At 37.6% G+C, this 15,808-nt stretch overlaps 1 protein-coding gene across 2 annotated transcripts; it reads right to left on the minus strand.

The window, feature by feature from the left end:
* Positions 1-5,356: 5,356 nt before the first annotated feature.
* Positions 5,357-13,958, minus strand: LOC149910023 (uncharacterized). 2 transcript variants are annotated; one of them, XM_090118571.1, is made up of 9 exons: positions 13,863-13,958; positions 8,963-9,746; positions 8,092-8,439; positions 7,771-7,966; positions 7,504-7,682; positions 7,029-7,160; positions 6,242-6,347; positions 6,077-6,173; positions 5,357-5,738 (listed from the first exon to the last, which is right to left on the minus strand). In XM_090118571.1, the coding sequence occupies exons 2-9, from the start codon at positions 9,734-9,736 to the stop codon at positions 5,693-5,695; spliced, it is 1,878 nt and encodes a 625-aa protein (XP_089974697.1). In that variant the 5' UTR covers positions 9,737-9,746; positions 13,863-13,958; the 3' UTR covers positions 5,357-5,692. The 2 variants fall into 2 exon arrangements, with proteins under 2 accessions (XP_089974697.1, XP_089974704.1); XM_090118578.1 differs by lacking the exon at positions 6,077-6,173.
* Positions 13,959-15,808: the final 1,850 nt, after the last annotated feature.

A 15,808-nucleotide genomic window follows, 5' to 3' on the forward strand; every position in this document is an offset into this window, starting at 1 on the left:
ACTAACATAGTTTCTAAGATTAATGTATACTAACACAAATATGGATAAATATCTGAAAATAAATATATTATTAATATTATTATAGCTAAGATATTATTTATTTTTATAAGTCATCGTGTTATTTAACTGACGATTATTACGATAAGCTAAATTAATCATCAAAGTCAATAACAAATAGAGCTTTTATGTTCAAAGTTCAAAAATTAATAACTTTATTTTTACATTAGGTAGGTAGATAAGTATATTCAACTTTCCAGTCATGGAAATTCTGATACCCATCTATCTCCTTATTGTAGGGAAATTTATAGCAATTCATTCGTTTTTCTTTTTTTATTTCACCCTCTCGGTATGCCAATATAATCCTAAAAAATAATAAATTCATTCATAAAACCTTATAAAACTATAAATGACTAGTTATGATATGATTAAATAAGTACCTAGTTAATAAAAATGCGATAAAAATTAGATATATTTTATGACTTTTTTATTAGATTATGACTATAATTCTAAGCTATATTTAAACCGAGTATTTAGTATTATCTTTACTCCTGTGTACTGTGTGACGTGCAGAGGAAACTTAATTTCGCTCTATCAACGATAATATCAATAAATTTAATTGCATCTTTATGGGAAATAAATGTTATCAAACAAATTAAAAGGTTTTTCGTAATAAACATTCCGTATTTAGGTTTAAGAGCAGAGACATTCATCAAAATGATTTAACTCACGCCTCAGGAGATTGTAGCTCTGTAAAGGTGTGACTCCACTGAAACTTTGTCGCACAAACGCATTATATATAGGTATACCAGAGTGACGGTTGGAATCTACCTTAAAATATAGACAAGATATGGTTTTCTATATAATGAAAGAAAAAGTAATGTTTTCGTTTTTCAGTTGCGTCCTGCGTCCCACCAATTTTGTACGCAATGTACCTACATACCTAAATAAATTCAGTATTCAGCTCTTTTGTGTGAACTAGTGATGATGATAGAGAAAAATAAACAATAAATCATAATATGGGACGAACGTGATAATACGGAGGTTTACCAATGAAACAAATAACCTAATTGCCTAAGTGGTAAGGGTGCAGCATAAACACAAGACATTTTAAAATAAGTACAATATAATCATGATTTCAGGATGTTTATCACCACGCAGATATTAATAGGAAATTAACAATAGGTACGTATGTGATGTGATAAAGGTAGGTAGGTATATTACTTTTAGAATAATTTTATTTTTACAATACCCGGGCAATGTTGACTGAAATTATATTAACTGTTTTCATATTATTTCCTTTGATCTTTAGCTTTAATGCTGGTAAGGGATCGATCGATTCCCTGAAAAAAAAATCTCCTTCTCCAGCCAACGGGACTGATAACCAGCGTAATGATATTTACCAGCCTGCCAAGTACCAGCTACTGAAAGCTTCTCGAAGGAACACAGAGAAGTTTAGTCGGTTGTCCTCTGCTCACTGGGCATCAGGAGTCCGACTCTACGCCTCATCAGGTCCTTTATTCTGAGTATGGATAAAGTTATTCTCCTCTGTAAAAGGTCATATGCCTACCTACCAAAAGTTCTTGTTCGTAGAGAGATATCACCAATGATATTTAGGTGCGTAGAGAATAGGTAACCTACATTATTATTTATTATGTAGAAAAACTTTATTTTTGACGTAATGGATTGAAACGTACGTACGTAATGGATTGAATTCAATAAGGTAGGTAGAGAATAAAGATACCTACATAGAGTTTAAGCAAAGTATCTACATATGTACTTTGTTTCTGCTCAAAGGTAGGAACATAAATTATTATGTAGGTAGGTATGTATAGTTGTGAGAGTTAATTCAATTTTATAATGCGGTCGGCTCTACAGCCTCGCGTAAACCCTTAGATGAGATGTATCATTATATCGTCTCCTATCGTTAAACTGACTATAAATGACAATGTAGGAAACTAACATTACCTAGTTACATGTAAAATATAAATACAATGTACTTAGAAATCTTGCCGTATAAAATTATTAATAATTATTATATTGTACATAGCGACGCGAATTAAGTTTACGAATCATTAGCGCCATCTATTGAAATGTGTGTAAAACTCTATGAAGTTGTATTATCGAATAGCATGTTTTAGTTGTTATGATTAACTATCAATTATATTTAAGAAAGGCTTAATTGTTACAATTACACTAAAGTCAGCAGACATATCGTTTCAAAATGATTAGTACTTTACTTTCCTTTTTGTTACAGCGCCATCTATAACTGAAACAAAAACAACTGTAAACAATTTTTGTTTACACATGGAATTCATAGATGGCGCTACAATAACGAAACGTGCTTATTATAATTAAAAATTTAATTATATACTAGCTATACTCTGTCCATTATATTATTTGCTTTTTGACAGCTTCACGCCTATGTAGGATTGTATTGTCTATGTTAAAATGTCATACAAATAATTATCGTACTTCATGGACAGGTCCCGCCCACTTAGTGATGTCTACACAGAATTATTCAATGATGGGTCGATAGATTATAATAATCGATAGAAATACTCTGTAAAATATATCCGATATAGAAAAACTCTTCTATTATGTTATATAATTTAACCGTAAAGACAACCAAATTGTAAGATAGAAACCAATAAATAATAAAATATTAGTTTAGTTTAGTTTTAACATACAATGCATAGATATGTGGACACATTATAACATATCTTATTAGTACGTTTACGTTGTAATTATTATTTACGTACCTGATTCGATTTATGATAATATTTTGAATTTATAATTGAAATGGTATCACAATCGATAATCTATTGAACATCACTTCTGGTATCACCCGTCGAGCTGTCAAAAAGCAATCCTTATAGTGGACAGACGTGGGACAGACTATAGTCGCCAGGATGTCGCATGTTAATCTATTGTTGAATATATTTTCATACTTACTTCGTAATTAAAGCAAACCTAAAAAAATAAAAATAATCAAAATCTGTGAAGCCGTGTTGAACCTCATTTTTATTAATCACTAGCTTCCGCCCGCGACTCCGTCCGCGCGGATGTCGGTCTTCGCGTGGATGGTCTCCATTTTGATTAACTCTGACAATGACATCTTATAAATATCTATTGGACCCAAATACGGCTAGGCCTATAATAATACGCAACGTGTGTTCGCGGTTCTACAGAACAACGTCTATGGATAAAACTGAAAAATTAAGATTAATTTTTTTTCTACGTATTTTTCCAGGATAAAAAGTATCCTATTTTACGCCCAGGATAATAAGGTATAATCATACCAAGTTTCATCGAAATCGAACCGTTAGTTTTCACGTGATGTCTTCACATACAGACAGACAGACAGACAGACAAAAAATTTTTTAATCACATATTTGGGTTTGGTATCGATCCAGTAACACCCCCTGCTATTTATTTTTTCAATATTTTCAATGTACAGAATTGACCCTTCTAGTTTCTACAGATTTATTATATGTATAGATAAAGGTATTAATCATAAAGGTAAATAAGAAATAATATAGACGATACCAATGAAGATACATACAAGCTTAAAATTTTTCTTATCAACATTTTTAAAAGATAGAGAATAGAGAAGAGATTCCAACTTTTACCTGTAGGCATGACGTAGGTATGTATTAGGTTAGGAATTTAGGATCTATTCTTATAATGATTAGTCATGACTTTCGATAAAGAAAGGATAGGTATTATGTAGATAGTGCATATTTGCATTATCATTAGATATTTTATTACAAAATTTGTTATAGATATACCTACCTACTAATGTTTAGTTATCAGATAGCCTCTGGCTCTAGATCTCTATGAAAGCACATTCAAACAAAAAAGTTGGAGGGGATCTCAATACTCATAATATTATACCTAATAAATTTTTTATCACAATATTTCAAAGAAAAAATTTAAAATATGTGTGCTTCTTTTCACAGAAAAAATAAAATTCATTTTTTATAATTTGTAAGGTTTAATTAGGTAGGTAGGTACCATAAATAGGAAGATGACAATTAAAACTGTTTATACCTAATCAAACAAAACAAAAAGTCGTTGACATTTGAAAAATCTTTTACTTTTATCATAATACTAGCTTTCCACCCGCAGCTTCGCCCGCGCAGTCAAAGAAAAACCCGCATAGTTCCCGTTCCCGTGGGATTTCCGGGATAAATACTATCCTATTTCCCGGGATAAAAAGTAGCCTATGTCCTTTCTCGGGTATCAAAATATCTCTGTACCAAATTTCATGCAAATTGGTTCAGTAGTTAAGGCGTGATTGAGTAACAGACAGACAGACAGAGTTACTTTCGCATTTATAATATTAGTATGGATAACCGTACCTAATACCTACGTGTAGGGCCAATACATTATATTATTAGAAAACTGCACATAATATATAACCTCTTAAATAATTACTATCGAAGATAGAAGTAAAACAAATGTGCTATGGCAAGAGATTTATTATAAAACTTTCAATATCTAAATATGTACTATGTGTTAAAAATAATTTACAATTTATTTAACATAAATAAATGCACGTTCAATATTAACTGTCACTCACACGACTCAATCATCCCTCTCGTCTCTCTCCCACTATTATAATTATTATAATAAATTCGTCACAAGTTGTTATTCATTATTATTTTATAAATCATTTATTTGTATTATAATTTTTGGTTAATCCAAAACTCTATCGATAAAACAACTTCTTTAATAAATTATTCATTTTGTAATACTACATCCCCTTTAGGTATAAAATCTGTATTCTTATGCCTAAAACTTAATTGTAACTTATCTACAAAGGTATACATACAACTACAATTATTTCAATTTACACAGCGCGGAATGGCCTCGTTTTGTTATTTATTTGATGTTACTCTCTAAAATGTAATCACTAAACAAACCAAATAAAAGACTTTATTCGTATTTTAGTCAAATTAGTTTCTGTTAACAAAAATAAATATGTATAAAATATTATAATAAACAGCGTAATAATACTACTTATAATTAATATCTACATATTCTTGTGATAATCTTTAGCCGTCGCGTTCGTAGGTACGTTTGGTCTCAATTTGGTGTAGGATGTTATCTTTGGCTTTTGGGATTAAGATAGTAATGTATTTACATTAAAAAATTACAAATTGCACTGATAGTGACATTATTTACATCGTAGTTACTTAAATACATATTTGGTTTAGTATCTACTGAGCGGTATACTCATATATATATATATATATATATATATATATATATATATATATATATATATATATACATATATATATATATATATATATATATATATATATATATATACTTACAGTACCTATACTCTAGTTGTCTTAAAATAAATCAGGTTTAAACAATTCAGAGCTAACAACCGACTACAGAGTCAAGGAAGAGTTTTTATCTTCATCTTCTTTTATTATTATTGGAGAGCAATTTTACTACGTAGCACAAATTGAAATACTTATTCATCGAAATCGATTCAGAAGAATAAAAATATTATATCAAAATATACGAATTATGTCGGTTATTATTTTACAAGCCTATTTTCGAGAATATTTATACCATTACAAATGATAATATTAATTATTGAGCAATGTTCTTATGAGTGTACACTACAGTGTACAGTGAACCCGCGCAGTTGTCGGGGGCGCGGCTCGAGCGGTTAGGGCGGGCGGTACTGCGGCGCGGCGCGCTCTAGCGCTGGTACCCTGCAAGCAGACACACGTTACGTCGCGACGGTGGATCACAACCGGCCATAAACTCGAGTGCTGTAAGCCGCAGTAAACCTTGAGATAGCGCTATTGTGTGCAAACAGTGCGACACATCACACAGCCAGGCGATCAGTTAGGTAAGCCATTAGTTTGAATCGTGCAGGATATGCTTGAAAATACGTTAATAACTCGTGAATATGTTAATTAATTTTATTATAAGTATACATTTGAAAATAGATAACGGAGTGGAATTGCTCCAATAGAAAGAGGGGAAACACAGTCAGAGGATAGTTAGCGAGCAGAAGGCGGCAGACGGTCGGGCGGTAGGTACTCACATGTCGGGGCGGGCGGGCAGCAGCAGCAGCGGCGCGGCGCCCTCCACGGCGGCGTACAGCGGAGGCAGCACCTTGTGCGAGAGCGAGTGTGCCTCCACTGCGGACACACAGCGCGAGCGGTTAGCGACGGCCACACTCTGGGGGCTCTACGCGACTAGTACCCACCTGACAGCGCGCCGGGCCGCGCCACGCCGCTGTGCCCGCCCATGCTCTTCGGCTTGCGCTTGCGCGTCTGGATGCCGTCCTTCTTCATGCTCAGCGGCCGGTTCACCTGCGGAAAAACATATAAGGAATAAAGAAATTAACAAAAAATATTCTTGTTATCGATTACGAACAGTATACTTTAATAGCGACTGGTGTGGATCATTAAGGGGACAGTGTGAGATATTTAAATCAAATGACGACACTTGCTGGGTATGGGATGAGTAAGCAACGCGTAACGCAGGTGTCTCCTGGCCGCCGCGCGCCGGCAGACGGGGAAACTCCTCGTAATCTGCGCCACGCCGGCCTATCATCCTTTAAACAAGCGTATCTATTCACGAGGAGATAATTGATAAAAGATTATTTATCTCATTATGAATATTCGTGGTCGCGATGATAATTCTCTATCAGTCGGTAGCCCCGCGTTTATCTCGCGAGATTAGATGAGACCCTGTGTTTTGATTTTTTATACAGACCCAATATTTGTCGAGGAGTTCCCTGATAACTGACTGCACGCCGATTAGATACCTGCGAACCGCGGTTCATCTAATCGGCCGTAATCGGTGCAATCACAGGTGATACTGACTATCTGTTGCGTTTGTATAATGAGTCTTCGTATCTCTGCCTCCGCTCGACACGCTGATTCATTAGGCTCAGCTGGGCCGCTAGATATGTTAGATAAAGCATTAGACGCTGCAGCCCCACGTGGCCGCTGGCTGCACGCGGGGCTGCGCGAGCGGACTGCACTCACGTTGTGCAGCTTGTAGTACAGGCCGCACGCGTTGCACACGGGCTCGCCGTTGTTGTTGCGGCGCCACAGCGTCGTGTTAGAGGTTCTGCAGTTGGCGCACGTCACCCCCACGCGCCTGTTGCCGTTGGTGGGCTGCGGGATACATTTTGACATTATTAATTGGAAAACTGTGCATGTTAATCTGGACTAGGCCCACTAAATACTATGCTCGTGGAGAGAACTTTTAGGATGACTAATGTATACACATTAGTCATCCTAAAAGTTGCCCAATTGTTATTCACGCTTAATCTTTGCCGGTAAGAAGAAAAGGGTTATTAAACAATTATAAAGTTAATTATCACTTAATGCAATGCACTTCAAATGGAATTACGAATAGGTACATATATAATTTTCCTCGTAACATGTTATTAACAATGACCTAGCTTGTAGTCTTCTTTTTTTATTTATAACATTCTGTTCAGAATGAGTGTCTCACCAGAGCTTGTTGCGGCTTAGCCTTCTGCCCCTTGAGCGGCGGGCGGTTGACACCGTTGATGCGCGTGTACAGGCCGCACGCGTTGCACAGGTAGTGGCCGGTGCCGTCACGCCGCCACAGCGGCGTGGTGGCCGCTGCGCAGTTCACGCACTCCTTCACCTCGCCCATGCCAGCCATACCTGAGTATTATAATATATTTGATGAAAATATTCATATCCTTAGAGGAAAATAACCGAATTAGACTGAGTATTGCACAAAGCTACTGACTGGGGTCGAAGCCGTCGTCGATGGGCAGCAGGTTGTGCGCGGGCCAGGGCTGCGCGGGCGGCGCGTAGCTCTCCACTAGCAGGCCGCCCTCGTAGCCCGACACCGGCACGTACTCCACGCCGCCGCCCTGCCCCAGGTAGTGCTCGCCGCCCACCTTGTACTGCACCGTGTTGCCGTGCGTGTACAGCGTCACTTGCTGTCGTGCAAATTATATTTTCATATAGTATATTTCATATATTCATTATTCAAGTGTCCATTATGACTGTGGTACATATTATTGCTACATAATGTCAGTATTTGAATGGTCGTAACTCGTAATACCTGTTGAGAATTAGGGCTCGGTGGCGTCTCGTAGACCGCCTGCGACTGCGGCACGACGGAGCCGTAGACGACGTGCGCGCGCGCGTTGAGCGAGGAGGAGGAGAGCGTGGGGTCGGCGCGGTAGAGCAGCTGCGAGGGCGGCGAGTCCTCGCCCCGCGCACCCGAGCCCGCGCCCGCGCCGTACAGCGTGAGCAGCTCCTTGCCGCCCGCGTACGCGCTGTAACCGCCCGCCGCGTACTGCGGGCTCTGCCCCGCGTACGTGTACCCGCCCTGCACTGACGTCACGGGCTGCAGGCTCGCGTACGTGCTCGGCCGCGGCTCCGTTTCCCCTCGCGTCTCATATTTCACCTAATGTGTTTGAAAACCATAAGAAACTTAATTATGGTAATGGTAAACATATCATATTTGTTATGACTGTGCAGCGTATTCTTTAAAAAGTAGTGCACTTGTAATGAAAATGCACTTTCATTGATAATATTAGGAACGTACGTTTCGCTTTCGCTCTTTTATGTTTTCTAAATCCATACTAATATTATAAATGCGAAAGTAACTCTGTCTGTCTGTCTGTTACTCAATCATAAACTACTGAACCAACTTGAACTTTCATGAAATTTGGCATGGAGATATTTTGATACCCGATAAAGGACAAGGGTTTTTCTTTGACTGCGCGGGCGAAGCCGCGGGCGGAAACCTAGTGTTATATAATTGTCACCGTAAGATTACAATCTTACTCGCAAGATTGCAAACTGCCGAAAAATTGTGATGTGTAAATGTTTTTATAATAATTACGGTGATTAATGTTTACAATTTTACGATGACATATATTAATATTAATTTATATTAATAATAAGTCTACGCACTATGCACATACCTGCTGATAGGCGACGCCAACGGCCTGCTGGTTGTTGAGCGAGGTGGTCTGTATCATCTCGAGCGCGGCGGGCTGGTCGGGCAGCACGGTGGCGTACTGACGGCTCTCTTGCGCCTCGCCCGCGTACTGCTGCAGCTGCTCGCTCTTCTCCTTCTGCAGATACGCCTCGTGCGCCTGCTCCTCGCCCTCGCCCTCCTGCGCCACGATCACGTGGTGCGGCGCGCCGTACCGCAGCGCCAGGCTGCGCCCGTACGCCGGCCGCGGCGGAGGGCCGCGCGCGTACTGCGGCTGCAGCCGCTTGTCCAGCTGCGGCGCCGGTGACTGCAGCGAGCGGTACGGCTCCTGCTTGAACGCCAGGTACCGCGCCGTCTCCGCCTCGGCGGCGCGCAGCCGCTCCTCGTCGTAGTGGCTCGTGTTCTGCCGCTCCTCCTCCAGCTTGGCGTTGTACTGCATCTCATGCTCGAGCGGCGGGGGCTCCGGCGGCTCGTCCTTGACGCCTTCGTCGCTCATGTCCGGCGCGTCCGTGATGTGGCCGGCCGTGGTGATGGTCCGCAGGGTGCGGCGGGACGTGATGACGGAGTGCTGCTCCGCGCTCATCTCTCCGCTGGACGCCGACACGGTTATTGTTGACCCTTCCGCGCCGGAGACCGCTATGGACGTGTTAGGGTTACATTCGCTAGTTGCCATCTCCTGTCTCTCCTCGTTCTTAACCAGTTGCAGCGCTTCGTTCGCTTCCTCCTCTCTGTGGTCATTTGTTCTCATCACGTTCTCCATTGTGCTGAATCTAAAACGAGTAAAGCTAAGCCTCAACAAAACATACGGATGATTCGAATAGAGTTCTTTGATCTCGGAAACAGTTTTTTGCCGCGTCTAGGAACAAAAGTGTCAGTTTTGTTTGAGCGGCGAGCAAACATGGCTTTTGACCGGAAAGCGCGACTTGTCTCGGAAATACAAATAGGGCCCAGCGCGTGCGCCGGCGCCGGCACGCGTCATCTGCACGGTCTAGTTTTGGTTAAATCTAAGATAAAGAAATTCCTCATTCTATGCTAGGCATGTTTGGGAAAATGTTATCAGGAGTGCATTAAAGTAACTAACTGACTATAATGTGTTATGGTTTTGCGTATGGATATTTACTGACTTGTGTAATTTTAACTCAAAAGAAAATGTTATATCAGGTTAGGTCGTAAAAGTATTAGAAAATGATTCCGCCTTTAGTACAAATATTTGTAAAGAATATCTGAAATACCAAATTTAAGTGCTTGTACAGTATTTGCTGTAAGGTTGAATCATAGGGTTATGATGCAAAAATGAGTAAGTACTACCTATATTTGTTTTGAAAGTACCTAGGTGCGAATATTGGACGTTAAAAGGCTTAGAAATATTCGCGCTAATCACATTCTACATGCGAAAACAATGCATTTTCCAACTAGTGGTCCTTCCTGATTATCTTTCATCAATACTGATAAAATTATTGCGTTAAAGAGCTTTGTTCTTAATCCTGTCTTAATAGAAAACCTCCAATTTTTCAATATTAAATATATTTCACTATTTAACAATACACAATTTATGTCTACTTATTACTTTTCCTCATAAGAACATTAATAGCAGATACTATCTATCTGAAATGGTTAGATGGAAACAATTGCACAATAATGAACTCTACGCTACTACATATACACTGCTCTACTCAACTCTAAACTATCATAAAGGACATGCGACATACGTTGCATGACCACGAACGATAGTATAAAATACCTACTTCATAAATGGCGCAATATCATTACTATATTGTAGCAATATCGATGTGAAATATGATGATGAAAAGGGTTGTTTATTGGCCTATTGGGCAATGTAGTACGGATACACATCTATACATGGAATTCCTATCTATCTTTGAATACGGTTCCTATCACGCATGTACTAGAATAAAATAGTATAAAGATTTTAAATTGTTGCTTCTATAATTGAAGTGCTGAATGTTAAGAGGCCCTTGCCCTCAAAATCAATTTATTTGTTAGAAGAAAAAAAATTAACCAGGGATACATCACACAACTAACGTGAGCCTTAGATTCGTAGAATCTGATTTCTGCATACTTATACTGCTTAAAAAAATTAAGACCAAATGCCTTTTGCCGCATCTTAAATTGCGAAAAAAAAATATTTCAACCAATCTTAATAAACAAGGTAATAGTTCAACAATCGTAGGTATTCATGTACCTATCAACGAAAGTCTTGAATAAAACTTTATATAAAGCTCTGCTGTGCGTTATAAAGCTTTCCTCCCGTCAGTCGAGCGCGGAGCGAGCGAGGCGCGGGCGGTCCCGAGGGAGTGTTTGCTCGCGATAAGCGACTGATAAGAGCCGCGGAGCCTCTGCGGGAATCGTTCCTCTGCCTCGTTGTACGGTTTATATCCCCTGACGTTTGCTTAGTGCATCCTAACAGAACACATTTATAGTTTCCTGTTTCGGTGAAATCAAAATGTTTTTTGATAAATCCTTCCTCCGATTTATAATAATATTCTTATCCATACGACTAATATACAGCTTTCGTAACCTAGCCGTTCTGTAGTGTGGCAAATCTGCATGAATTAGAACAACCGTTCGCCAAAGAAACAACCAAATTGCGCAGATTGTAATTGAAATCAATTGTGCATGGTTAAAGTGCAAAGTCCCGTCAATTCCATATTCAAATTCATGAAGTGAGCTGCTATATTTACGTGCTCCTCAGACTCTACTATTTGTTTTATTCTTTTAATTATTACTTAATATCATTATAATTAATAAATAGATGATCATTCATATAATAATAATATTCACTGTTGAGTAATCAATTATTTTCATTAGGCAACTCAGAACTTCTGACACTGATCTTGTATTAACAAATTAATTATTTTCCAAATATAAATTATTTATCAAGTCATGTACTATCACATCACATTGCAAGAACAATAATTACATATATTGTACCTACTGTATCCTACATTTACTAAGTACACTAAGTACTACATGTAATAAGTACATTTCCCATCATTTATAGATTCTGTGCATATAACCTAAAAGCAGACTTTCATCTCAAAATTGTATGAACTAAGGTGAAATATAAATTTATTTTAAGTTAAAATACATATAATAATTGAATCATAATTTTATTACATTATTAAAATACTGTTTTTGGCAGAGTTGCGTTTTCTTCTTTCAAGCAGTCTCAAAATAATTAACAAATTCATCATCGTATCAATTGAATTACCTTACCTATTCGAATTCATAGTTTTATAACGTTTATAGGTGTAAACATTTTTCTAGACACTTTTAAAATTGTGGTTTAGCTACATTTATACCGGTAGAGCTACGCGACGATAGAGCGCACTTTCGACATGTGTAACGCATTAATTATACTGTCCATGAATCATATAGATTTTAAATAATATTATTATAACGTATGCGTTGATATTACTGTTTAAAATAATTAAAGTTTGAAAAGAAAATATATAACAGCATTTAAATTCTATAACTTTGAAATACTCTACATTTTATCCGCCTTCGAGCGCGTTGAAGTTTTGTGTATTTCACAATTAAAAAATTATATTATGCATCAAATTTAAAAAGCACTGGTGGTTAAAATCTTATATTAGCTTGTTAAAAATATGATGAATTATTTTTTATAAACATTGAATGAGAATATAATAGCGTAGGTAGAAAGGAAGCTCATAAACTGTAAATAAGTTTAAAATAATGCACAATAAATGTAATATCAATTCGAGGAAATAGCACAAATTTCATTTTAGAATAAAAAATAACAAAAAAGATTTGTGCCTTCAGGAAAAAAAAACTGTTACACTCAACAAAGAAGTGTTAAAATAATAAATTATGAATCTGCTACGCTCCGGTTAGATACTAAATTTATTTTTCATTCGTTGTTGAAAATTTAAAAATTTCTGGTCGGTATAGCTAAATGCTAATGTTAAATTATGTAGGTATACTTATCTACGCCATCTTTAAAAAATATAAATTTAAAGATTATTTCATAAACGAATGAAATAATCTTATTAATGTACCTACCTATATTAAAAATTGTTCAACTCATGTTATGTTACATGGAAATAGTTTTATCATGCACCTATACCTAGGTGCATTATTATCCTGAAATTTCTTACAATATTTATCTCCTAAATAATTAGAAAATATTCCTATTAAACGGCAATTGATATGATGACGTTTCAAAAGTGCTTCTAGAAGAAGTCTAATTGAATAAATAAATGTTTGAGTTTGAGTTTGAGTTTGATGTTTCTTAAAAAAAAAACATTCGTTAAAGGAATGACATAATAAAATAGACAAATACACGGATAATATCATATTGTTTTGTTGAGTTTAATCCGAGTACCTACCTATTTCGTCATTTATTTGCGGGCGCTTTAAGAAAACCCTTTTTGTCGTCACTCTTCTTATAAGAATCTTTGGCACTCAGTAATATCGATACAAAAACATAACAGGTATTAGCTCATTATAGCGAAATACTCTAACTCAAACGGGCATAACTGTAATAATTTAAAAAATTACAACGTCATTTCTTGGATAGACGAAATACGCGCGGGTAAAATCATCTTGGGGAACTAAGCTAGCTAACTAACTAAGGTAGGTTTACATCCTCCATTTCTCTACAATCCCAATATATTTTTCAGGATGTATATGACATTAAGATCTAAAGTCGTAGGTAGAGCCATGTACATATATGAAAATACTGACTAATGTCAATCTGCTCACTAATTCATCTAGATTCTAGACAACTCCGAAACCACGTAACCGAACTTGAGTAGCTACAACCCTTTCCTACTGAGATATCACTGCATCTAACGCATTATCTATGAGAAAAGTTTAGCACGATAATGATAGCGAGTACTCACCGTGCGCGATTGTCCTAATTATGATACGGTGTGAGAGCCCGTGCGGTGTGCGGTGTGGGGCTGCGCAGCGGCCGCGCCAGCGTCGCTATCGCTCGGGATCGGCACTGCGAGTGTTATCAGCGCGGCCGGGCGGGGCGGGGCGGGCGCGGAACCCAGGGCGCGGGGGGCGGGGGGGAGACCGTACCCGCCGCCCATTGGTCGACGAGATTTTCACAATTTTCTGCCGTCGCTGCCGGTGCTACGGCGCGCACTCCCGCGGCCGCTCCACCATGTTTGTCGACATTGTTCAACTTTTTGACGCTCGTTTATTTGTTGCTATGTGATGTAGCAAGTAAAAATAGAGCGAGACAGGATCGACTTAGTTGTACTTATTTGCTAAATGGTAATAAAACAAAAGGCAAGATTAGATGTTAAAGCAATATGATGCATTCTCAAAAGCATATCATATCATCATACACATGTTTGAATAATTATAAATGTTCGGAAGTTGTCTGTGGAGATTTAGTTTACCTCCAAAATGCGGCATCTTTAGCAAGGGACGTACAATTTAAAACGTAAGAAACTAGACAATAACTTGTATTAAAAATGAGTCTTTCTATTGGGGTTCTTGAGTTTAATACGAAGCTACGAAGCTACGTTCTTACTTCTTATGAAACTAATTTTTTGAACGCATTATGACGATCATTTTATTTAGGTATGTACTTATCGCTGACACATTCAGTTGATTTTATCTTCCATCAAAAATAAAAAAATAAAGATGTATTTTATTAGATTGGCACCTCGCTTCGCTTATCGACAATATCATAGTAAAATTCTTATCTATTAGACCTATATTTATGTGGATAAAGTATAAATTTGTGTTATTGATCTAATAGCTAGCCCTTATAATCGACTCAGGTTCTTAATCTGTTTTTCATAATATGGAAAAGGAATTTAGATTCCTAAATAGATACCTACCTGAGGGCTGAGGTCTGACCGTCTGAGGCACTGAAACAGTTAGACCGCAATAATATTATGTAGATAGAGGCTGGACTATTTCTTTTGTGTTCGTTGTACTGGCCTCTGCGATCACACTGAGTGCGCCCTTGTCTGCAGGAATTCTAGGAAATCAATAAAAATTACCTAAGTATCATTTTTGGTTGTTCTATTATATACAGTGAAACCTGGTTAAGTGAGACATCAAGGGACCTGCAATGTCGTTTCACTTATAGAGGTATTCCACTTACCCAGTGTCTCAGATATACAGGTATAAATAAATATCTGTCTCATTTACAGAGGGTTCCATTAATTAACTTCAGTTTTTTCACGTAATGATAACGATTGTAGCTTTCGTTTTGACATTTTTCAAATAAACATCTGTATGATAGTAAAGCGAAACTAAAACTGAAGGTAATTGAAGCTCAAAATTTGTACTTACGTACTTGGAATTACGTGTGGAATTTGTGGGTAGAATAAGAATGAGTAAACAAACAATGTTATCTCAGTTACAGAGGTGTATGCATATAAAATTTACTCGCTGTCTCAGTTATAGAGGTAACTATGATGATAAATCGAAAGAACAAATCCCAGATATAGAGGTTTACCTCGTCCCACTAACAGAGGTAATTCAGTGCCAAAGTGTTGGGACCTCAGCATGAGTTCCAATTATGGAGGTTTCTCACTTATCCAGGTCCCACTTAACCAAGTTTCACTGTATAAAATGGTTTTCAATAGAACATATTATTTTATATAAGACGTTTAATTAACACGCCAAAACAAATCGATGTTCAGAATTTCAGAGATTATCTTCAGCGATTTTCGATGGCGATGTGTCAGACACAATATGATGATTGACTGCGGGATATCGCCTATCGATACATGTTAAAAAAATATTATGTACACAATTTTTAGTAGTCGATGAAATAATACAAATTATTACTGTTGGCTAAAAGGTAACCACTGCTCAA

The sequence above is a fragment of the Colias eurytheme genome, chromosome 3 (genome assembly GCF_061535395.1).
Source record: "Colias eurytheme isolate Ceu_HAF_F1 chromosome 3, ilColEury1 Martin Lab GWU primary, whole genome shotgun sequence".
Classification (NCBI taxonomy): Eukaryota; Metazoa; Arthropoda; class Insecta; order Lepidoptera; family Pieridae; genus Colias; species Colias eurytheme.

What these genes read in the sequence shown, in the direction of transcription:
- LOC149910023 (XM_090118571.1), bottom strand. Translation starts at nt 9,736, where the DNA reads ATGGAGAACGTGATGAGAACAAATGACCACAGAGAGGAGGAAGCGAAC. An exon ending in CTAAGCCGCAACAAGCTCTG is followed by an intron (nt 7,161 to 7,503) that starts GTGAGACACTCA and finishes TGTATCCCGCAG; the next exon opens with CCCACCAACGGCAACAGGCG. An exon ending in GCGGCCCGGCGCGCTGTCAG is followed by an intron (nt 6,174 to 6,241) that starts GTGGGTACTAGT and finishes GTGTGTCCGCAG; the next exon opens with TGGAGGCACACTCGCTCTCG.